This window comes from Bos grunniens, chromosome 6 (assembly GCF_055505025.1).
Source record: "Bos grunniens cultivar Pamir isolate PY7600 chromosome 6, Bosgru_T2T1.0, whole genome shotgun sequence".
Lineage (NCBI taxonomy): Eukaryota > Metazoa > Chordata > Mammalia > Artiodactyla > Bovidae > Bos > Bos grunniens.
The window spans coordinates 78,682,197-78,709,008 of NC_141170.1; the positions used below are offsets into that span (position 1 = coordinate 78,682,197).

The window sequence follows — 26,812 nt, forward strand, 5'->3', positions numbered from 1 at the left end:
TAAGTAGGAAAAAAGAAGGAAAGAACAAGCAGCATGTTGAGGTGTCACAGAACAGTTAGGTTTCCCATACTATTATAGTACAGCTGGGAGTAGGGGGCGGGGGAACACAGACTCAGCCAAAAAGCAGTAACAAATCATTTTAATAGATGATGGTTAATGTTTGTTTATTTTTCCTCAACCTATTTAGGAGTTGTTTTTATGAAAAATAATTACCATCAATTGAACTCTGTGGCAGATGCGTTACATCCTCATTTAATCCTCTCAGTGACACTGATGCTCTAATTATCTCCACCTTAAGGAAAAAGATATTGAGGTGGAGAGGTTAAGTAATGTGCTCCAAGTCACACAGTTTCAAATCCTGATAGTCTGTTGCAAAACCTATATTCATTCATTCAACCAATATTTCTTGCACACCTACCACTATGCTCTGCCTTCATGAAACTTGCATTTTAATTGACAGGGAAAAACAACCAAACAATTAAAATATACAGTATGATAGATGGTGATGGAGAAAAACAGGGACATGGGAAGAGAGGACTGGATACTCAGTTTCTTTACACAAAGGGAAACCCAACTACAACACAATGGATTCTTTTTATGCTTTTATTAAATCTAAAGCCACATAACATTGAGAATGTGTTTGTAAATATTGGATAATTTGCAGTGATTATTTCTATTAAGCCCATTTCATCAAGCTTTGAAGTAGGTTTGTTTTAGCTATAATGTGGTGTTTTCTTTGATATCTTTCCCCTCGATATTTAATATAAACAAGGATTGGCAGTCAAAGCAACATGCCAGGGGGAACTAACAGAAAGGGAAAGCACCACAATTTCAGTAATGATTAGTATAAGTATCCTGTTGAGAAACACCAATGTGGTATATGTAAAAACTGTCTTAGAAGCTTCCAATACTATTAAATTTTTTTTCAAACCTAATCTGTTTTGTCTTTTAGTCCTTAGAGACATGGGTTTCAGTCAAAAATACTGAACATATGAAACTCTATGCTGATTTCAAAGTCCGTTAACCAAATACAAACTGCATATAAAATACTTTCAGTTTCAACAATCTCTGTGGAGTGAGAAAGACTCCTGCAAGTTCATGCCCAGCTGAGAGGATGCAAACTTCCTGTGTTGCTGAAGAATGCTGTGCACAGCAGGCTCCAGGTGTCACAATGACAGAATCAGGGAAGGGAGAAAGAGTCAGCTGATGAACATGTTTTCAGTCATTAAAACAGAGTTGAGTGGCGCCATGTGTGTGATGGGCATCCCTGGTAGCTCAGTTGGTGAAGAATCTGCCTGCAATGCAGGAGACCCAGGTTTGATTCCTGGGTCCCGAAGATCCCCCCTGAGAAGGAAATGGCAAACAACTCCAGCACTCTTGCCTGGGAAATCCCACGGACAGAGGAGCCTGGAGGTCTACAGTCCATGCGGTCACAAAGAGTCGGACACGACTCAAGAGACTCAGCACAGCACAGCACATGTGTGATAGAGAAATTTAGATCCCTTTGTAAGAATTTGATACCTTAGCACTGGTATCTGCTTGTGTGCCTATCTGTGTGTGCATATATGTGCACATATAGCAAATGATTTTATATACAACACACATACATGTAAGCAAATATCAGCATTAAGATATCAAAATGTTACGCAAAGATCTAAGTTTCTCTATCTCTAGAGTTAACAAAAGAATATCAAGTTTACTTTCAAAGGTGAACTGAAAAGAACAGATTTGTCAAGCCAATGCATTTAAAAAAAAAGTTTAGATCACTATGTTGGCACCAGAAAAATAACATTAAATTTCAGCCACCCATAACTAAAATAGTTTTTATTTTTTTAAAGAAATCTCAAACAGAATTGACAAAAAGCAGTTAGCTTTTGGAAGCTGCTCTTGCTATTTGGATTAATTGGTATTAGTCGGGGAAGCCGAGAAAAAGGAGGACCGTATAACCACATAACACTGAGAAACAAATTTTTTAAGTTAAGTGAATTTCTTCATCACAAGACGCCTTGGAGATTAACACACAAACGTGCACTGCAGTCACTGCAGGGGATGTCTTTCATTATTTCCTGACACATCTGATGACAAAACTTTGCTCTTACATCACTGCAGAGCACACTTTACGAATCACTGCTTTGAAAAACAATACGTACAAAATAATCAGCAGAGCCATAAACACAAGGCACTAAAATAATATATGCTTGAGACTGGGGAGAAGAGCTCTAGTTAAAAAAGATCTAAATCTGAATTATCTTATAAAAATACAATGACAGCAAGTACCTTGCAACAGATATCACACTGATGATATGGATATAACATTTATTTAGAAATAACTAAACCTCTAGCAAAACATGTTTACTTATAGTTTAATAGAGTTATTCAACTTGATCATTTAATTTAGAAAATAAAGCAATATCTTGACTGTATTTTTACTGATTTATATCATTATTCTCTCTTTAATGTATGGTTTTTGAATGGGAAAGAGCTGAAGAATAACATCTGTCCATTTTAATAACATTCCATTATACGTATAGTTCCTCTTTTGCCCCTCTGTCATATTTAAGTTAAGTCCTTCATCTGATTTTGATCTAGTATCCCATCTCAGGCAACAGAGTGATATCCAACAACCCAGAAAAGAACAAAAAGTAATGTTGATAACAATGGCACTGCCCATTGTGTAATACTTCATTGTAAAATTGACCAGAATAAAAGAAAAATTCTTCCAAGACAGTTTCATGTGAAAACCTCACCCTGAAATAAGCTGAGTGATACATTTTGTGATTTTTAATGTAAGTATTGTAGCTACAAGTATTAGTCTTGTTCCTCCAACTTGGTTTTTTCAAACACACCATTTGCTGCAGTAACTTCCCAGTGTCAACTAAATTCCAGAGGATTACATGGTGGGTGGGGAAAGGAAAAAAGGTATTTCCTTTTATCAAATATAACTATGTTGCTTTCTCATTCCATCATGTTCCTCTCTGTAATAAAAGAAGAATCCAGGGTGGTCACTTGGAGTACCTGATTAACAACTTTTCTTGAAACTATTCATTAGGTGTGGAATTCATTCTCCTTAAAGAGAAGGAAAGAAAAACCACACCAACCCTGAGAGGGAACCTGTCTTTCAGAAACAGACTCCAGACTTCAATCGCCTTCAGGATATTCAGGCTCTATACATTCTAGTCTTCTCAAAATAAAAGGAAAATTAATTGTCCAGGGTGCACAATGCATTTAGTAGGGTGAATCACAGAAAAGGAAGGTACCAGCTCACAAACCTGTTAAAATCAAAAGATTATAACACAAATGCGAACATAAAAACCTATGTCCACCATTATTCTTCCTTGATTTGCCTTATTTTTAATTCATTTCCTCATGCTATTAGTTGTGATGTTTGAGGGACAGGTGAATATTGAAATTACTTCAGTTATATACCACTTACCTCCTATTGAGGGATTATCATGTATCAGGATAGTCACTTAATACTGCATAACCATCAAATCTCCTTCATTATTTTTTAACCTAAGTCTTCAAACAGTTTACATTTAATAGCAAAGTCATGCAAAATGTAAGCAGGTTATATTCATTTAACACAGAAACTCCTTTTATTTTTTTTTAAATTGCTAATAGTAAAGAGAACAACCTCAATATCATTCATCCACAATTTCCTCATCTAATTCCTGGTTTATTACATGAATAACTCTACTATTACAATTCTTAGAAGTAGTCTGAAGAGTTCTCCACACATTTTGGAAAAAAGAGCTAGAGCAAACTTTTTATACAGTTTTATTTCCTCTTCTTCCTTCAATTACATCTGCACATTTCCTAGAGACCAGGAGAATGTGAGTGTGAAACTCGCTCAGTCGTGTCCGACTCTTTGCAACCCCATGGGCTATAGTCCATGGAATTCTCCAGGCCAGAATACTGAAGCAGGTAGCCGTTTCCTTCTCCAGGGGATCCTCCCAACCCAAGGATAGAACCCAGGTCTCTGGCATTGTAGGTGGATTCGTTACCAGCTTAGCCACCAGGAGGCCTTATGCTAAATTCTTGTCCCTTTTTTATCTGAACTACCAAATACTTTTACAAGCCAAGAAAAAGTCACTGAGTCATGTCCAGCTCTTTGTGTGCCCATGGATTTGTGGCCCACCAGGCTCCTCTGTCCATGGAATTTTCCACGCACGAATACTGGAGTGGGTAGCTATTCCCCTTTCCAGGGGATCTGCCCATCCACGGATCGAATCCAGGTGTCCTGCATTTCAGGAGGATTCTTTACCATCTGGGCCACCAGGGAATCCCAAAAAACTGGTCCTCAAATCAAGTACCTTTGCTTAGCATCTGCAGCTAGTGAATAGCAGATTCAGGAATATAACTAGTACATTTTTGGACTTATGATTCACATCGTTTATATTTCATTCCAAATTCAAACTATTGTTAGTGTCTTTTTCAGGCTAAGTTCCATCAAGGATTCACTTGGAAAGTGTTTCTTAATTAAGCTGCACTAGGCTAAATGCTATATATAAAACAAAGACAAATATAAGACAGGAGTCTCGGCAAAGTTAACACACATTATTAATATAATACCCAAGAGAACATCATATGAGGCAGGTAATAAACATGGTAGCTGAAATAATAAAAATCAAAAAATAAAAACAATACTGAGCACTTACTATTATCATACATCATATTAAGCTTTGTTCATTTAGTGAATAATTTATTCCTTACAACATTCCCATGAGGTAAGTTCTAACCATCATCCTCATTTTACAAGGAGAACCAGGGCACAGGGCAGGAAATTGAGTGACATTCCCAAGTTTACCCATTAAGTGATTCAAACTCTGGCAGTCTGAGTCAACAGTCTGTACTCAGAACCACTACAATATAATTAATGATCTTAGAGGTAACTAAAGCAGTTGAGAAAGGTTTGATAGAGGAGGTGAGGCTAACAAGAGGATGGTAGTCTATGCTACTCCACACTGGAAGCAAGCAAGGAGTCCAAAAACGCACTGGGAATGTCCAATCATTAACATGAAAATCTGCTTGCCTGGGACATAACGTATATGTTGCTAAAGTGATAATGCAGAACTGGATAGTCCTGGGTATTGAAAGTCAGGCAAAAGAGTTTTATGCAAAAGGGAAGTTAAAATTTTAACTACCTAATCCCCACAGAGTGGACTAGAGTATTTCTAGATATTATATATTCCAATCTCTTGCATGCAATGGTTTCAATGGAACAACTACCAAACATATTTGTTACAGTAAATTGTTTGCATTTAGATAAGTTACTTCTATTTTTTAAGAAGCAAACTTGGAAACTTTATCTAAAATAAATCCTGAAATCTTTTTCATTGGTTTCAAGTTAGAGATTCTAAATAACTAATGCATAAAATTTTGACACTGACTTTTCTTCAATATAAGAGCATATCATTGCTTTTTTAATGTAAAAGCAATATATTTATCTGTTAAATAAAATTTCCTATGATTTCTCTACATATTTACTCTTCAAACATTTCTGAGCATTCACAAAATAGCTGTTCCCTAGCTCTCAGTATCCCCATTTCCAACCACATACATACACACACACATAGACACACACATCTGCACACAGTACCTATTTGGCTTGGAATTTCAACTGGTATAATGAACTATATCATATAGAACATACTAATCATCTAGTATGTTAAGTAACCAGATACTGTCACTCTTCTCTTTCTCTTTCATACTTTTTAACTTCTGAACATTTTGTGTTTTATAACTACCTCAAGTCAAAAGGTAGGTATATATAAAGGAGATAACATTTAAAGTAATATTCCTACTTAAGGGGTTTTGTTACTAGACTCTGAATGGAGAAACAGCTTTGGGAATGGGAAAAAAAAAAAAAAAAAAAAAACTCAGTGTGAGTTAAAAAAAAAAAAAAGAAAAGTTTTAGAGAAATGCTGAAACTTGATAGAAGTAGGGAAAGCATATAACATTGTACAAAGTGCCTACGTAATGCTTGGTAGTATTTTGTGAATGAGAATATAATTCTCAGTTCAAAGCAGGGCTTTCTATTAAGAGATTTTAATAACATTCAATACTCCTTGCACTCTTACCATGAATAATACAGAAAGCAGGTTTTATCCTGAGGCACTTGAATTTAAACTTTAAAAAATGGGAATAAACATTTTTAGTTTCAGTATGAATAAAAGCAGTGTACTTAAAAAAACTACACTATAATGGTATAATCATTTCTGGAAAAGTTAAGAAAGATTTCACTTTAATAGCAAGTAACTTAATAAATATTTTAAAGTACTTCACACATTCGAATATGAAGTTGCATATCTGGATAAAATGAGAGGAGTAACAGATATAAATTTTAATAATAGTTCTGGAAAAAGTGTATTGAGCATTCAGCTGCCCTTGACAACTGCCCTATATTTTCCAAGTGTTATCAATTTGTCTCAAGACCACTCTTTTTTTAGGTAACTGTATTTATAAAAGATCAAGAATAAATGAAGGCATTTGATAATATCAATCTTTTAGCAATTAATGAAGTTTATTTGAATTTTCATACTAATGCTCTTACTCTTTCTACTGTCTATATATAAACCTCTTGCATCATATGATAGTAATGATCTCTAACTAAATAATGATGTTAATATAATAACAGTGTACCTTTTTTGTCATAAAATTTGCTTGAAAATGATTACCTATTTTGACACTGATTCTTAAGATAATGTAACTACAGTGTAGCTTGAAAGATGTATAATGCATATAGTTAGTATTATAAATGTATTACACTTCATATAAACTAATTGGCAGTTTCAAATGTTCTACAGCAGAAAGTTTAGAATGTAAATTAACTAATATTTAAATGACAGATGTTTACATAGAAATAAAGTGTTTAAGACATATTTTTAAGATCTGAATCTAGAAACATTTTAAATAAGCACACCAGATTTAAAATGTAATTTAAATTAATATTTTAGGGGAGAAAGGGTCAAGGTTAAACTGTTTGTCTTCCTTAAAAAGTGTATAATGTCTTTTGTGTCTCTACTAACAAAAAAGAAATCTCAATGAAACTCGGATATTAAAACCTCCCAGGAAACCAACAATAAAAGCTGCTAAGAATTTCACAACTTTTTTTCCTTAGGTGTTAATTAAATGATCATTTAACACTGCAATGTAAACACAACATTTTCATCTCCTGACAGCACAGCCTATTATAAATCCGGGGTAATAAAAGTCTTGGTGTTAATGCTCTGAACCAAGTTCCCACCACATTCTAAGATGCCTTGTCGTGTCTAAGGTTAAGCATCTAGACACAAAACAAAGCTTGCTCCTACTCTACTTCCAGTGCAATTTTCCCATCGCCCAGTGACCTAGGTAACACTTTGAGCAATAAAGAATAAATTTAATTTCTCCAGCATTTTGTGAGGATTAGGAACAATTGTTGGCCTGCAATGACTTTTTATCCTTGGATTCTTTTCCTCCAGAGCATTCCTCTGGTCCTAAAAGAGAATTCTGATGGTTTAAGACATAGAACAAACAGAACTTTAAATTAGGCTTTTTTCAATCAATTGGAACTGTTGGAGGGGAAGCAATCAACCTTTCTCTGTGCTGTTCTCAGCTATTCACATACTTCAAGCTTTAATCTTTCACTAGTAGAAGAAACCTATCATGACGGGGCAAAGCTATCTTCCCATTCTGTTTCCAGACTTATTTATGTCTCTTTTCTTTAAAAAAAAAAAAAAAAAACACTTAAATCAAGTTGCCATACTTAGCTGCTCACATTCATTCGGGGACATTTCAAGAGGCACAGATGTCCTCTTAATAGCATTTCACTCCACTATGCTATTCCCTAGACCACAGGTCCCACCGAAGACTGGCCTTTTTACTCTCCAGTCCTTCCCTCTCTAGGGTTTAAGCTTAAACTCTTGCCCCAAGTTTCTCATATCATAATTTATCAAGTGTTTTAAGGATAATTCTCTTTAAATAATTTCTTGATAGCAATTAACTTGGTTGTGTGTAATGAAGAGGACATACATCACTCTCGTCTAAGGGCAAAGCTTATGTACATATAAAAAGAATTGGAGTTACAATACAAACAAAACAAAAATAACTTCTGACTCAAACTTATTTCACTATCAATCATCGTTTAAATTCAAAGCGCTGAACAGCTTGCAATTTGAACTGCATTTTGACAAAATGCTTAGTCTAAAAATCCATTGAATATCACAATGCAGCTTATGTAAAGGTGGCAGAATGTTTCACAGGTCAAATCATATTTTGAATATGCTCATTGGGATGCTTCTCTTACATTGTTTTTAAACTGAAATTTTAGTTAGTGATAAAAATGTACTTTAGCAATGCAATACATCTTCTGAATAACGTCCAAAAGAGTTTATCTATACCTTAAGGAGTTCACTCAGCGTTTTCTAACTGGTTTGTATTTTTCCTTCATTTTGTTATTCAGGACAACACATCATTAAAACAACAATTTAATATGTGAACTAACATAAATAGTTCCTGAGTCACAGCCTCTTTTTCTATCCTTGATTTATTTTATATAAGAATTTTTAAATTATATGAATCATCAACTGGAAGCAGATGAGAGACCTCATTAAGAACATTCTGGCCTTAATATACCTTGTGTTGCCAAGTAAGGAGAAATGGAATGGTGCAAATGCACATTTTATGCTAATCTGCAGTGTTAAAAAGTTAATGTGGTTATACTTATGTATATGTTATCACACTGAGAATAAATGCAAGAAGAAACATGAAAGAGAACCAGGAGCTTTTCTGACTGTGGGCAACTTGCTGGGACATCTGTGTGACTATTACTTTGTCCTATTTTACACTGAGAGGACGAGAACTCCACAGGCATCATTTCTATCATACCATATCATTTCTATCATATTATACCAGAAAGTTGACAATGTTCTTTTGAATACAGAATCTATATTGTGACTTGCTATATTCCCAGGAGATAAATGTCACCCCTATTTTATAGAAAAGAAACCTTTGCTCCAGAAGTATCCATTGATTTACAAAGATAGCAAAGCACTAACATCTGAGTAGGCATTTAAACACTAATATTTTACAATATTAGTAAAACATATTTCTCACAAAATAGATTTCTTAAAATGTAATGTACATACATTAAAATTAGCTCAATAGAACTAATACCTTATGGTCACTTATTCCTAGAATTAATACTTATATAAACTTCAATCACTAAATTATAATCTTGAGATTGCAGCAGCAATTTTATGATTTACAATCAAATTTTAAAATATTTCTTCCTGATATGTGTTCAAAACCTTTTTGACATGAAAACCATATACTTAAATTCATCTTTCAAAAAAGCACACTCAGTCTCCATGAACTCTGAAGGCTTTAATGTACATATTACAGGTCAGAAGTTGGCAATGGCTAAAGTCCACAAATGCCACATATTCTGTGGGCCACACACCATGGCATGGATCACAGTGTTCATAGTATTTACACTCACTGGCAAGCCATGAGTATTTGCTGGTGGAAACAGAAACATTTACATTTGGGGAAGAAACTATTTAAACAAGTGCACTTGAGTGGGAAAGACCTTCCTGCACTTGACTTTCCTATGCCAGGAACTATGCTGTGGATTTCACACCAAAAAATCTACTCTGGCAACAGCAGAAGCCTGCCAATTTCTGACGTTCTCCAGCAAAAGTCTTCTATTAGATCCCTTTAAAGTAAAAACTTCCCACGGGAGGCCTGGCAAAAATATCAAAAACAATCTTAATCTTCATTGTTTTTATAACGTCTAAATCATACTATTGCACATTGATTTAAAAACAAAAACACAAGTAAGCCCTATTCAACGGCTTGCCTTTTTTCACGGCAAGAGATAGGGGCTACTCTGAAGTGTGTCCAGGTCAGTCTATGAAGAGTTTGGTCTACCTCTTAAAAACGAACCTTTTGCTATATAACAGTAATATTTTTAAATATTACTTATATATCTCTGTTTTTTAAGTAGCAAGAAGAGAGTCCCTTGGACCTAATAATAATAATTAATAAGTTACTTAATAAATAATAAGGGACTTGGGGTTTTTAATCACTGACAGTTAACACTTTCCTAAATGTTATCTCTCATACAGGTTCTTTGTTTTCAAACATAATCAATCTGTTCCCCTTAGATAGGTATCAGTATTAACGATACAGTGTATCCTTCAAATGATGACACAGACACACCATCTTGAAGAACTTTTATTCTCTGCATCTAAAGCTTTCTGGCAGTCTCGGCACCAGAGATGGGAGGCAGCTACGATGACAGCTCCCTAGATGAGTAATGATGTCGATCTGGCGGGACAACGGTAACCGTGGCAACTGTAACCCGCAATTCCTGCATTACCACTGTTGGATTTACTGTGGCAGGGGCCAAACAGGCCAAGAGTAAAATGAAGCAGGAGACTACACACCTGACACTCTAGGAGCCCACACTTTAATCAGAGCTGGCAGAAATTAACTCAGGAGGAATTCTGACACAGGCACCATGCTTGTCTTCTACTTTTATCCTCGAATCCAAGAATCCTGAGACTTAACTGGCATCAGAGAACGGCGGCGGAGGGGAGGGAGTATGGTGGTGGTTTTATACAAGTATAGTATTATAGTAAATTAAGATATTTTTGCTTAGGTGGAAAACATTATTTTGATTTTTCAGTGCATACCAATAGACGCTTCAATGTTTAGAAAACCTAAGGGGATAAACATTAATGAACCAAGGTATCCTTTAAATTTAATTTGGTTCCCCATTATTCATAATGTCTTCCCAGTGTTACTATTTGCTCATTCAAGTTACAAACCCTGAACCCAACAGAGATTTAATTCAATACATCAAACACTTACTGAGAGCTTTCTAAAGGTCAAGCTTTATACTAAACCCTGGGGATATTTAAAAAACGTATTTGTAATGCATGTACTGCAGTATTTATATGCATAATTACAGAAAAAGAAAACTAATCTACTAATAATTGACAAGTATACCAGTGGTTATATCTGAGTGGGGACATCATGAATAATTTATACTCCCACTTTTCTATTTTTCTGAATTATCTAGACCTTTATAACATTAAGCATACTTACTCTTGTAACTCCTCAAAACCAAAATCAAAAGCCAAGGCTCCTTTTATAAGAAAGGAAAGGTAAGTAAGGGCAGCTTCATCATATATTTGTTATCTTTCCCAAATTAATTTTTATTTTAATAGAAATTAAGTTTTCCTCTTAAAGAATTGTAATAATTATTATCAAAAAAACAATTTGGAGAATCTGAGATCCTATCTGACAGCGAATGAATTGTGACCTGACCAATTGAATTTATTGCTCAAAATCTGTTTATCTCAGGTAAGGAGTCACTAGGCCATAAAAAGAGTTCTTGGCTTTAAAAATACTATTTATAATGTTAGATAATTTAATGGCTCCAAAGCTCACTAGGGAAACACCACTTGTTAACCAGAAATAAAGAGTTTTCATTTAAAGAAGCAAAGAAAATGAATCACTGGAACCTATGTATTTATTTTCATTTGTTAGCTTTGTTTTGTCTCAAGAGATACAAATAAAAAAATGAGTTTCTGCAACGTGGTTTGGCTACTTAAGCTTATGTTAGAAGTCTGGGTAAATATAATAATACTCAAGGAAATAAACGGAAAACCACAAAACAAATATTTATAACCAAATGCTTAACCACAGAACTACCAATGAAATGCCTCTCTAATGAGCCTAGATGAGTAGCTGCAAACTCAGGCTGTAAAGTGTGAATCACTCACTGGCAAGCCACCTTTAAGGTTATACTTTTCAGGAAGATTTGTATATGCTACTCATAAATTTCCATCATAATCAACCATTTCAAAAGTCACTGTACTTCTGTCAGTTAACCCACTCTGAATTGCTCAGAAAATCATGTTCTCCACTCTTAATAAACTAATAACAAAAATGCAATCCTGGTTTTGGAGGAGGAGCCAAGTGAGAGGATGGAGAATCTCCATAAGTAAGAAAACTATGTACTGTCTCTTTTAACCTCCAACCTATGGCCCTTCACTTTTCTTTCTTCTTTACTTACACTTTCCATCTGTCAACAAGTGCTTGTAATTTTATTACACTGTCCTGTAGTTTATGCAGAGTTGGTATTATTTTACAGAGTTCTGTTAATGGACTGGATAAATGGTAATGCTATTTAAACTAGTCTCCTGCTCCAGCAAACACAGCTGCAACTGTACTACTATTTCTGAGCAAACATCTTGACCTGAACACGGAGTGCTCTCTCAACCCGTCCAAAGAGAAATCGGAGCAGACAGCAAAGGAAAAGCATATTTGGCCGCTAGCAGCAACTAACCGTGTCGAATCACAATTCATTTACAGTGTACCCTCCTTTTCTTTTATACTGCATTTAGAATTTTTTAAAAAAGCATGTGTGCTTCTTCACCTGGCATCTCATTTCCAGCCAAGAGTCAAATGGTGATTATTCCTTACAGAAGTAAAAAGAAAATCTGTATAATGTCCAGTGGAACAGACTAGATTTGATCTAAGCAAACAATGATAAAAATCAAACATCAGTGTGTGAACTATAAAAATAAGTTTTTCATCGATTATGCATCTAGAAACAACAGTATTAAGTAACGGTAAAATATAAAATAAGTTAGGAAAAGAACTAGAGATAATAAATTCTAAATTTGTTTCTTTCATGAATTCTAGATGAGTATGGCTCCACTAAATTATATGGTAGGGCAATTGTGTGTGTGTGTGTGTACTCAGTCACTCAGTCGTGTCTGCCTCTTTGTGATGCCATAGACTGTGACCCACCAGGCTTCTCTGTTCACAGAATTTTCCAGGCAAGAATACTGGAGTGGGTTGCCATTATATGGTGGGCAACGGTGGATCATTTAATATGCAAATTAGCCACCAGTCAAATTTTCCCTCTCCGAACATACTGCTTGTCCAAAATCTGTATCCTTTGTCCTGTCACTTATCCTTCTTGTGAAATAAAAGTTCATTTTAAAATGAAGATTTTAAAGGACAATTTTTGCATGTAGATTTGTGCGACTTTTCCCATCTGTTAGAACATTTGTTTCGGGTTAGCTACTAGGCACCTGTATCATATGAAGAATACTTGAACTTGAACCCATCTTCTTAGAAATTAAACTAGCCAGGCAGTTAACTTCACAAGCTTTTGTTCCTTTATTTATTACATACTCTTACTGGTGGTTGTTTAATTCAATTAGTGATCATCATCATAAAAAACTGGTCACAGGTAGCTGATAACTTTCCTCTCAAGAGAAAGATCATGGTTAACCATACATTACATTTAACTTGGGTGAGACAACAGTGTCTCAACTCAAAAGAAGATAGATTCCTATTTGCTGAGGCAGAAAAAATGTACACCTCTAAGTTTTCATGGGTATCCAGTGCCCATGTCAGGTGTCAAATCCCAGGCAATATTGAACATAAAGCCATCAAGCTTTAACTTCAGGAAAATCAAAGCATCAGAGTCCTTACAGATCCACATCAGAAACAAAATTTTATCTTCCATTACTTCCCAGGGGAAATCCTTTGAGCCAAACAGGCACATTATAACTCATTTTCTAGCTGCCCGTTTTCCCCATTTTTTAACATGCTTTTTACTTACTAGATGTTGCCTTAGAGTTTCGTGGGTTCTGTTTCTTTCATTTACTTAAGGATATCAAGTTGTCTTCTTCCAAAAAGTAACTTCATAAGGTTATAAAATCATAATATAACCTAAGTGAAAATCCCTTGGCCTACTACATCGTATTGTCAAAGGAGGCAAATGCTAAACAGAACATAATCTGCTGATAGGGGATTCTGCACTAGATTATACCACCCAAAGAAAATTAATCAAATACTCTCCAACTAAAAATCAAACATTCTAGTTTCTCAGGGACAGTGTTAAAGTGATTTCCTACATTTCCCCCCTTCAGCTTAATAATTTTAATTCTAGCCGTAACAATCATTCCATTAAAAATTTTTTTCACGGCCACATAGACAACAGACAATTTTCTAGACAATGTGGATTGTTTTAGATGCACATCGTTAGCATAGCAGTAAATTAATTTAATAGCACTCATTATATACTAGCTTTGAAATCAATTCTTCAGCATCCCCACAATCAAAAAAAAGTTAAGGAAGAAAGTAGAATACTATTAAAACCACTTCTGTAGCCATTCTTGGAAACTAAGTACAAATAATTAAATATAAATATTAATTTATATTCATACACATAATCTTCATAACAGCCTACATCCAGTGTCTTTGGTAAAAATAGTCTTTAGAGAATTCTTGTTAAAAAGGCAGTCTCTAGGTTTCTTTATTTGATTCTTTTAAATTTACCTAAATTGAGCCAATTAATCAGCAGGGAACACAAAGCAGAAGAGAAATACTGCTAGGCGGCTTTGGCTATCCTTACAAGAATAGAATCAGGAAAGTCAGACTCTAGAGACAAGACCTGGTGTGTAACTGGCTCTACCTCTGCCTGCTGGGAAAATTCTCTCCACAATGAGCCAAGGTGTCAGGAGGCCCTAACAGAGATCCTAACAGAGATACGATGTGGGGGAGGGCTGTGGGAAAAGACCCTTCCTACTTCTGGAATTGATAACAATACTGAACTAATAGGTTACAAAGCTTTGGCTACAAAGTCAAGGTCGGAAAAGCAGTCTCCTCACTTTCCCCACAGGCTCCACATGTGGGACTTTGCAACCATCCAGGTGGAAACCAAGCTGAGCAATTTATTCTGTATATCCCAATGATTTTTCACAACATCCAAGAACACTGATAACCATTGCTATTAATTTCCCCAACACTTTGCAGCTTATCTCCCATCTGCACAAAATCATTCATATGCCTAAAAACCTACTTGTAAGAGCTGTCAAAAGTGTGTTTTCACTATTGCACATTCGGTCACTGAACAAGGATTCCAGGGAGGAAAAAACTGATTCTGCCTAAAACCCACATTAACACTCCTTCCAAAGAAATACTTCCATTAACAGTCGATGACGTATTTGATATGAAACCCTCTACAGTCATTCATATCGTGGAGTTTGGAATTCTGGCTTTAAAAGGAAAATTTAAGAGGAAATTTACAGTCCTCTATAAATACCTTATAATAGTATTTCCAGACTAATAAAGACTATTCGAGTATAGAAGCGAATATCAAAAAGGCAGACATTAAGAATCCCAACTTTACAAGAATACACTGCCAACTTCCTCTGAAAAGGAAGCACAGTGGCAATCTTTCCCTTCAGAACTTAATCAAAAGTTTCCATAAAGAAGTTAGGTAAATCCCCCCATCAAGACCAAAAAAGAATAATACAACTGCAATAACACATACACGAACCAGTAAATGCTAACCAAACACAAGAACTGGAACCACTGGAAAACCAATCATAAGTTTCAAAAAAAGAAGAAAAGAAAGACAAACTTTTAATCCATTAATCTACTGGTGAATAGATTCCAGGAAAGCACAAGGAAACAGATCCAAAATACATTTAATAAAATGCAAGGTACTACACATAGCAACAATAACTATTTCTGTCTACTTACAGCCTGTATAGCTTCGAAGTCCCAAGAAACAGCAACTCAGGAAACAGCTGAAGGTGATTTCTGTTTAAACGCCTTTTGAGAAAAACAAAACAAAGCATATGTTACATAGAAAGTACCCAACAATGAGACTGTGATTGGGTAGTGTCATGCCTCATCCTGTATTTCAGAAAGAATGAAATAACATTCAAGAGAATTCAAGCATTACAAATCAAAAGTTGGTTACACCTTTTGTTACAAGATTCTTTAAAGCAATTTTCCATTGTGCTTACTCAGATGATGGTTACTGGGGCCTAAACTCTATATCCACAACCCTTGCAACATCAGTCAACCAGCACAGACACAATGAAAAAGGCTTTCTGGACTCGTTTAGTGAGTATGTATATTTAGCGAGCTCAACATATAGCAGAAATATCGTATTAAACGGTGCCCTAAAATAATTCATATTCTGTCCCAAATGACCTAAATCTTCAGCCAAGTCACTGAAGGGAGACAGAAATTTCTATTTTTTTTAACCTTTCCATTTAGTTTCACAAAAACGTATGAGAAAGTGTCAGCATGATTTATCCCTCTAGGCAAAATCAGAAGAAAACTGCAATCCACAGTTCTTTACTCTCAACTGAATAAGGCTGAGTTACAATTAACAGTGAGGGCAAAAATGTTTAAGTAATGTTTTTCCTAAAAATGTTTAACTGATATTGGGATGTTTTAAATGTTTTAGAAAAGAATTTGATTGCAACCCTAACTCAATTTAAGCCCAGGAGCTTGGCGAGCTATAGTTCATGGGGTTGCACAGTCAGACATGACTGAAGCAACTCAGTACGCGTGCACTATATAACTAAGTTCTTTCGGATTATAAACACTTAGAGAAGAGTGGCAAATTCTAGCCCCAATGTACGAATTTCCCAATCCCATTCATTTTAAGTGTACAACTTAACATTTCAGTCAAAATAAATGTCTATCCTTTTTCCAAATTTAAATAAAATGATGATAATATGATGTAAAATGCACACTTTAATGATTTATAAGTTGCTGGGCTTCCCTGGTGGTTCAGCCAGTAAAGAATCTTCCTGCAGTGAAGAAGACCCAGGTTCGAGAAGACCCTGGAGAAGGGAATGGCAACCCACTCCATATTCTTGCCTGGAGAATCCCTTGGACAGAGGAGCCTGACAAGGCTACAGTCAACAGAATCTCAAAGAGTCGAACATAACTGAGTGACTGACACAATAGTTCTAGAGGAGAGCAAAAATATCCAGAAAGTAAAGTCACACTGAAGATACTTGAGGTGTTTCTTGTCTTAAAAATAAATGTTAAGGGGACAGGAAAAGAGGGCATATCATATCTTACCCTCTTTTAAACGATAATGTATTCAAACGGTCATCAGATGGGAATAGAATTACACTCATTTAGTGTCTAGAGTGTAGAAATGGTGCTAGTAATTTTAACTTTTAACAAAGCATTGATAGATGATTATAAGGAAGATCTTTGTAAGTACAAAAGATATTAAGAAATGAACAGCCTTAGGAAGCTTTCAACTCTTATTTTATTATTATTATTATTATCCACATTATTCAAGCAGAGGCTATGCATTTTTTCCCTGCAACAATGTAATAAAAATTCTGCATTAGGTTAAAAGTTGGATCAAGTGAACCTCAGAACTTCTTCCAAGTCTAAAATGCCATCAGGCAATGATGATTATGCTTACCATCTTTTGTTATATAACTCATATTATTAAGAGGTTAGTCATCTATAGATAAATGCTCAGAACTTAATAAAATGTATATAGCTCACAAAAATGTATGTTGAGACAATCAGAGGTAAAATCATAAAATTAGTAGTGAAAAGGTAAACTTTTCACTTACACTAATTTTATTTTTTTGATGAATAAAGCACACAACAAGATTAATGTAAAGTTAAATCAAAAGCTTTTATTTTTTTCTTTGCCAGGCATAATTCTAAGGTACGAGGACTCCCAGAGTCTATTATACACTTTCAATGAACTATAATTTAATTATGATCTTGTTATATTTATGTCTGAAAAAATAATTACAAATATTCACAACAGTGGTAATAAGAATTTTTCTAGGAAAGACTCCCCATTTTCCAGAGAGGCAATCCCAATTTTTAAAATTACAGAGATGTGCTTTCATAATCTGATCCAAACCACTGGAGAACAAACATCGTCCATGAGTCTCCAACCAAAAGAAGGACGTTTCTTCAGGTCCCCAGCCCTCACAGAGGCAAATCTCTGTATGGAGTTTTCCCTTTTCTCCAAAGGATCCTTTCTAACATCCTCTGTGTAATTCCCCTGATTCTCCTACGTAAAGTTGGTTCCTCCCTTGTCTGTGTCTGCATTTGCCTCTAGTATTTGATAAGCAAGAGTCCCTAACACTATATTACTCAAAACATTAATTCACATAAATGTCTGAGTCCCACTACACTGTAAGCTCTTCAAGCGTAAAGACTACGTGCTGTGTGCTAAGTCGCTTCAGTCATGTCCATCTCTTTGCGACCCCATGGACTGTAGCCTGTCCATGGGATTCTCCAGGCAAGAATACTGGACCCAGGGATCAAACCCGCAGCTCCTGAATTGCAGGTGGTTCGTTACTGCTGAGCCATCCAATGGGGAAACCCTGTAAACACTGTATCTATGTTTTCATATTTCCTTCCCTCTTCCTTGGCACTTACTAGGTTCTTAGGAAATGCTGAATAAAAACAAACTGCTCTTTGCATTTTGATATAGTTTGGCAAAACCCTAGCATGTGCATTTTATGTTCAGCCAGCTTTCTCCAGACATGTTTTCTAAGGTACGTGCCTTAGGTTTTATGCCCCTCTCCAGATAATCAAAGTCCCACGACCAAACCTGCTTTCATGAGCCCTATAGAGCAACTGCCTCCTTTCCTTTAACTTCCCCCTGTCATGCCTTTCTCAACATAATCTAGAAACTGGAAGGAATTCTATATGTTGAAACAAATTCAGATATCCAAGTGACTGAGAGCTGCCACTAGATTACGTGTTAATGGGTCCACACAATTTCAGATATTGTAAGAAAGAAAGCAATTCAGATAAGAGTGCAAGCAGTGTCTTTTCTCATTTCTTTTCATATGCTTAAGAGGTTCCTAATTCCTTCTCCAAATAACAGCTAATACATACTAAACTTACCAGGTGACAGTCACTGTTCTGAGAAGTTCGCATGAATTATCACATTCATTCTACCCCATAAGTAGGTGCCACTGCTATTTCGGAGGGAGGCACAGAGCTCATAGAAAGTAGAGCTAGAATCTAAATTCAGGTGGGCTGACTCCAGAACATACCCCCTGAATCACTCCTTTCAAAGAGACACAGTCTAAACATCCCTAAACAATAATTCAAAATAATGTAGTCCTCAACTTTCCCTTTCAGCAATCTTTCTTTTTTTTGGGGGGTGGGGGGTGGGTTGGGGCAAAACATAGTTTTACATAGCCCACTTCTTAAATATCTATGAATGGATCACCTGGAAATAAAACATCAAGCTTTATTTAAAAAGAAACTAGCTTTCTAGTCAGTGCACTATTTTAAATATCTATTTAAAATACCTAAAGTTGAAATAAAAATGAAAATGTGTATAAAATATTTTTCTTAAAATTCAAGTAATTTATCACTATATAATGAAAATTATTATAAATGATCTTCATGTGTCTAAACCAACCATGTGTATCAAGCAAGGTAATGTCATATGAAAAAAGGTAGGTAACAGGTGAAGTGATAACATGAATAGAAAAACAGTATTGTTGCACTTTTTTAAAAAGAATACCAATACATTTTTGGTTCCTAGTCTTCTATTTCCTCTTCCATCAGTACCAAGAATAAATGGAAATGCAAACATTACAATACAAAGTGAAACTCTTCCAAAATATTCAATAAAGGAAAAAAATTAAAGCAGAGTTCCTTTCTACAATGACCAGGAATTAAATCTTTAAACTAAAGAGTATTTTTTAAAATACGAAATTATGTTAAAGATACAGAGTGAAGCAAGCCAAAAAGAAAAACACCAATACAGTATACTAACGCATATATATGGAATTTAGAAAGATGGTAACGATAACCCTGTATGTGAGACAGCAAAAGAGACAAAGATGTATAGAACGGTATTTTGGACTCTGTGGGAGAGGGCGAGGGTGGGATGGTTTGGGAGAATGGCATTGAAACACGTATAATATCATATATGAAACGAATCGCCAGTCCAGGTTCAATGCAGGATACAGGATGCTTGGGGCTGGTGCACTGGGATGACCCAGAGGGATGATACGGGGAGGGAGGTGGGAGAGGGTGTTCAGGATGGGGAGCACGTGTACACCCATGGCAGATTCATGTTGATGGATGGCAAAACCAATACAATATTGTAAAGTAATTAGCCTCCAATTAAAATAAATTTAAATTAAAAAAAAAAAGACTATCAAGGTGCATAATAATTTCTAAACAGAGCTGGAGAAAAAGTAGCCTGGCTTCTTCCAATACTACAAACTACTTCTTAGTAGCTTGAAGAGCATCATAATAATAACTCTAATGCAAATGTGTTAAAGAAGTTAAAATCTGATAGTCCAAGAACAGATAAACAGCATGTAGTGAATTAAAGGCATCTCAGAGGAGGATTTATGAAGCCAACAAAAATTAGCAGCATTAAGCTGATCAGGTGGGTCAATTTCTAACTGTTTCAGCAAGGATATTCAATTGTGTCCAAGGACACATAACAGAGATTCAATGATATTCAGCTCCTATGTCATCACTAACTAGATGGAATCTGCCTACAGGATCTCAGGACTAAAAATTCTCTGGTTGGAAAGTCATGGTTTCAGAAAGGTGTGTAATGAGTCTCTGAGACACATTCCTTTAGGGAAAAGATGAGAGATCCCAGTAACCATTTCCTCTGGGTGGCCTTCAGTGAGATGAATGATCTTTCTGTACCACACTAAAAACCACAGGCCTCTGAAATGCAGATTCTTAACAGCTCAACTTGAAGGGCATTATTGATAAGCTTTGTTTCAGATTATTATCTGCCACCCACTCCTGTTACTTATCCATCATTATAGGTTGGAGGTCTTCTTTCAACTTCCTCCTCAATCCAATTAACATTTGCAACCTTCACCCCAATCCAAAATGTAAAATGAAAACGATTTTACCTAAGCTAGTAAGAAAGTCCCATATTTACCTATCACTGTAAATGTGATACATTTACAATGCACCTGATTTGAAACAAGTATTTGACGAACACTGCCTTTAAAAGTCTATCATTTACAGTCTCCCGTTTCTCATACATAAATGTCTTCTTCTCAGGTAAATTTCCAGTTGTCTTTTATACTAACATTTTTAAAGCAAAGATTTTTAACATTTAGCAAGTATTAGATAAACTATATTTTCGGCAGTATCAGTATTTTCACCCTTTATGCTCCATGGTAAGAGATAAAAATTTATTAATAAAAAGTTGCTTCCTCTTCACTCCCCTTACTTCTTGATAGTCTCTATATGTTCAGAGCGATTCTGATAAATACTCTGAAAAAAAATCTGGAGAAGGCTTTGCACTTTCTTCATATCTCTTCTATTGACTATATGCTATAAGAAGAAAATCAGAAGGAAAATGATAGTAAATATGGATATTTAAAAGTCAGATTTATTATAGACACATTTTATTAGCTCAAAAAGATAAAGTATTTCCAAAACTCAGTTTCTGAAAAACAGGAAAGGAGATGTTGAAATTTGTAATAATAAAAAGTTCCAACTCTGCATCAAGTATTTTGTGAAAATACATGCATTATCTTACTGAAACTACATACCGTTGCTATGAGATATAATAACTGTCTCCTTTAATGATGACCAAAAATGCAGTTTTCAAAGATAAGACAATTTGATCAAGATCTCACAATGGAACAGAAATCAAGTATTTACTCTCATGTAATGTTTTAAAGGTAAGGAGAAGAGATCGTATCTATTTAAAAAGATTGTGCTATTTAAAAAGCACAATCAACAGTAAAACCGGTGAGTATTTGCCAACGTTCCATAGGACACCAGGCAATAGCATATAAAATTACAAGGTGTTTTTACCGAGGGGAGACTAGATTATCTACAATGAGGAGAACGACAGCTAAGAGATGGAGTCCCACCTGCATTCAGAGGAGATGGACACTGCCAAGAGAACAAGTAATTTTCTGTTGATGTTATCTTAAAGCAAAAATTCCAACTGCATTAAAACCAAATCCAAACTGTTACTAAACTCTCACTCTGAAAATGTTTTCACCAACATTCCTTCCAGTCCAGCAGATATAAATTGCTCTGAAACAGGTAAGAGCAATATATGTAAAGTTCATGTAGAAAAGTCTCTCATCCCATGTTAAGTTGTAAAATTCAGTTTAGAAGGCATAATTCAAGCAGAAGGGTATCCAACAGGAATGAAAGACAGGAGTTCAACGTAAAATATTTGACATTGGTTGCTTCCACAAATACATTGTAACAGTGCAAACTAAACTACTCATTTCAAGGGAGATATAAAGGCCACAGCATCCAGCAAACACTGTTACAAAGGATGAGCCCAAAACAGATGTGGGAAAAATAAACAGCATTGCCACTGCAGAATTTATAAAACGCTCCACAAAGAGCAAACAGAACTTCTCACCACCGTTCAACTTCAAGGCCCATTAAAAAAAGTTGTATGAGAAACCCTCTCAGACAGATTCAATGTTCTGCTAAACTTCAACAGTGCACTTGCATTAAAGCCTTCTAAGATGTAAATGCAATTTAAAATAGTTCGCTATCACTTATAAACAGGCAAGAATAATTGGACATTTAATGGCTATCACAGATAAAGCAATTCACATTGAGCATCGAGGTGCATGATTTATCTCCTACAATGTACATACCAAGCTTCTTTACCGAGTTTGAGATGTTCTTTATAGAGACTTTCCCAAGAAAATAACTGCAGTCACTTTAAACTTGAGTATAAAGGTGCCAGAAACTATGAGGAGCTTGCATTCTTTTCCAAGTAGATTAGCACTGTTAGTGTACCGTTACTTCAAGGAAAAGAATGTGTTATGTGTTGCCTACAAGCTTGCAGGATGAGTTAGAAGAGGGATTCTCCACATCCCTAATGAGCAAGGGTTCAGGGGAGACTTCCCTCGGATCTGTTCCACAACACATTCTCTGCTTGAACTAATGGGTAGCGACCTACAACCAAAATTCTAGAGTGTTGGAGTTCCTTAGTTTCACACTAGCTGTCACATGCCTATAAATGGTGTGCACACCCAGGGAGAAATAACTCAACGCCACCTTCAAAAAATACATGTGCCTTTGAGATATCCTTTAGGGAGAGTAAAGTGTGTAGTCAAACTTAGGCTCTATTGTAAAGACTTTTCTAAACTGAGTTATTTTTTTTTTTTTGTATCTACTTGGTAGAAACTAAAATAGACAAGTGAACAGGTTTTGCAATGGCTTCATTATAATAATGTTTTTAGGACTCTTTTATTCAAGCAAAAATGAGTATCAAATGACACAGCTAGTAAAAAAAAAAGGTAATCTGAAATCCAAAGATACAAAAATTTGGAATGTTTAAAGAAATATTGTCTTAAGAACGCCATTACACTTTACTGATAGGAACAAAAGTACAACCCAAGCCTTTGGCTTTATCACTTGTGCAATTTCGTTATTGTAAGCATGTAAGATATTATTAAGTTAATGAAAGACCTAATATCCAAGGTTTTCGATGGTATGCTACTGGTTCTCACTAATGTAATGTAAGCATATATGAATTTTATTTTGTATTATAAGTGTTTATTGCATTTAGGGCAAAATGCCCTACCATTTTTTTGGACAAACTTTAAAAATTTCAAAACCTTTCTCATACTCTTCCATTTGTGTTGTCAAGGAACGTATAAAAGCAGATGTTTCACAGTAGTGAAATACTGAGTGGCCTGCATGCATGCCTGCTAAGTCGTTTCAGTCATGTCTGACTCTTTGCAACACTAGGGACTATAGTCTGCCAAGCTCCTCTGTCCATGGGCTTCTCCAGGCAAGAATACTGGAATGGTTTGCCACGCCCTCCTTCAGGTATCTTTCCGACTCAGGGATCAAATCTGAATCTCTCATGTCTCCTGCACTGACAGATGGGTTCTTTACCACTAGTGCCACTTGGGAAGCCCCAAAATGGCCTGGGTCTCTCTAAAATGCCATAAAATAGAACTTTAATTACTTCAGCATAATCCTGTAAGACATAAGTGAATAATGGAACTTTACACCTGCAGAGAAAAGTCATGGGTCCCAGTGTGATTTTTTTCAGCCTTCTAACACATTACCCACTAGCCAAGAAGTAGTTTGAATTAATAATTTTGTATGGAGACTTTATTGCAGATATACACATGTATCTTCTATTAAGTATGCTGCTGCTGCTAATGCTAAGTCGCTTCAATCGTGTCCGACTCTTGTGCGACCCCATAGATGGCAGCCCACCAGGCTCCCCCGTCCCTGGGCTTCTCCAGGCAAGAACACTGGAGTGGGTTGCCATTTCCTTCTCCAATGCAGGAAAGTGAAAAGTGAAAGTGAAGTCGCTGAGCCTTGTCCCACTCTTATCGACCCCATGGACTTCGGCCTACCAGGCTCCTCTGTCCAAGGGATTTTCCAGGCAAGAGTACTGGAGTGGGGTGCCATTGCCTTCTCCATCTATTAAGTATAATGAAGTTTAATTCTTAAATGCTCCAATTCTTCACTATAGCTTATCTGTTTTCCCTAAATTAACTTCCATTGAATATCTAGTCACTTAACTATATCAGCTTTCATTTGAACGTTTGATTAAACAATATGAGACCTGTAATGCAGTATGAGACCTGTTAATGCAATCAACATCAGGCACATTCTCACGGCTTCATTCTCATCCCAGATAAGCAAGTACTACTGGCAACACAGAGCACCCACGGGAATCTGCCAGGCACATGTTAGGTCAAGGGGCATCGTAGGAAACTGTCACAAGTGGATGTACTGTGTGCTCATAGTGTGTAGGTGTGATTAAAACTTATTCTTTTTATGATGATTCATAACCACAGTCTGATCATCGTATCATCTGATGTTGTTTTCTATACAATACAAAGAAGTGAGTGAGAGGCAGTGAGGCAGTGAGAGAGGAAAGGAAAAAAGGAAAGAGGAAAAGACAGATGATTTTAATTCCCATCTAGTTCTTGGTATTTTGACTGATAACCTTGAGTTCCATCAATTCTTTGAAATGGAAAAAAAAGTGTTTCTTTTGTACCTATAATGTTTTAACAATAATGATTTTTTTATCCTATACTAAAATTAAACTCAATCTGATAAAATGACCGTGTTTCTTAGAGATTAAAAGTCGGATTTCTAAAAGGAACTGCTCTTATCTTCTGTTCTCAGATGTCTTCTTTCTCTAGATCAAGTTAAAACTCTATCAACAACAAATAAAAAGAAAAAACTTAGAATTTTGAAATATTCACAAAATATCATTTGGAATTGTTTTGATTTTATCATTTTAAAATGGAAAAACAAACTTAAAACCATAAATTGCACACAAATAATGTTAATGTTTTTATTTTTGTTCTTTACACAAAGAATGAAAGTTAAGTTGCTATATATACATATGTAGTGTAAATGGCATTTACAACATAAACTTGCATTTATAGACCTTTTCATAATTTGGAGTTTGAATTTAAACTTCAGATTCAAGGTGCCAAAAACATATAAATTCACATGAGATATAATTATTTAAAAGTTAATTCACTGGTTACTTCCCATTTATTACATTGTCTCTTGCAACTATTGGGAGGGGAAGCAATCTGTGCAATGTTAATGACATCACCTACTACAATAAAAATGTATGCCATAATTATATCATTATAATGCCATAGTAATTCGATTATAGAACTCTTTGGGTAGCTTTTTAAAATTTTATTTTTTAATTAATATACTGAACAAAATATAAAAGTTTACTTCACAATAACCTGAATGCATTCTTTAGCAAAACTGTTTGCCATTTAATGTATTTTAAAAAAAAATAAATATTTGAAAAGTGTTCCTAAGAAATGGTTTTAAATTCCAGAGTCCCAAGGAGATGAATTGGCTGTCAGATAACAATGTGTTTCCATCAGATGGACTTGGCAGTTGTAAACAAAAGGAATTTTCTCAGCTTTTCCTCACAAATATGAAATATTTGCTCTCAGCCAACAGCTGGGGTGATTTAAAGAAGTCCTGCATATATATTAGTTTTCATTCAAAATTACAAACCCTCCTCCCACTCTGAAACATCTTGCTGCATCTTCATAGAACAGAAAATTGTTGTAAGATGAAGTGACACTCCCAGGGGAAGTCAAAGTCAAAAAATAGCACCTACTTACAACTTTAATTGAATTTCAGATCATAAGGTATCTGGTTAATAAATTTTAGGAAAAGTTAACTTTTTCAAAATGAAAGTTCAAACGATACTCCAAAGTGGCTTGAAAAATAATGAAAAAGTTTGTTTTGTTTCAGTGTTTCTGAAAACACTTAAAATTACAAAATAAACCAAATAGAGACTTCATGAAAAGCCACTGAGAATCCTTCAAGGTCAAAGTTGTTCAAGAAAAAAAACCATAAATATACAGACATATATATCTCACATGTATATATAAATCCTAAACACACACACATATACATGAATAAATATGTTATTAATGAAAAAACTATTAATGTTTAAATGATAATTTTAAATTATCTCTTCATCTTAACAAACATTTAAATTATATTAATGCTTAGTTTCAATGGATGAATTAAAAATAAATTTGTCAAGTACTCACTAGTAGTGAGGTAGTCACAAAAGAGATCAAAGAATAAATATTTTCAGAGTATTTGTATATACTGAGATAGATTATGAACTTATGAACTTTGTTATAAAAGTAACCAAATGTTTACCTTATCTTTATTTCCGTCCCAAAACTAGCTTTAAGTAGTGACTTTACATTTATTTTGAGTCCCACAAATATATCCCTTTATTGTAATATTGTTCATGGAGAAAATTTTTATAAATAAATTAGATATATCTGTATTTAACTTTAAGTTATAAGTGTAGCTTCTATTTACAAATAACTTAGAAGTTGACAAGTCATTTTTTTACTTACAATTATACTGAATTAACTTTTGTACTAGGGCCCAGTGAATCAGTATGTGCTATACCCAAAATGAACTTCATCTCTCACTATTTTAAATAAAATTTTTATTTTTACCTACAGTGCCTCTTAAAACA

General features: G+C 35.1%; 1 protein-coding gene across 3 annotated transcripts in view; it reads right to left on the reverse strand.

Annotated features, from left to right (window-relative positions):
* Positions 1 to 26,812, reverse strand: part of SLIT2 (slit guidance ligand 2) — a 405,363-nt gene that overhangs the window by 371,631 nt on the left and 6,920 nt on the right. For all 3 annotated transcript variants that reach the window (XM_086406326.1, XM_086406325.1, XM_086406327.1), the window contains exon 4: positions 15,559 to 15,630. In XM_086406326.1, coding sequence (XP_086262452.1) covers positions 15,559 to 15,630 — 72 coding nt within the window. The remainder of the gene's footprint in view (positions 1 to 15,558; positions 15,631 to 26,812) is intronic.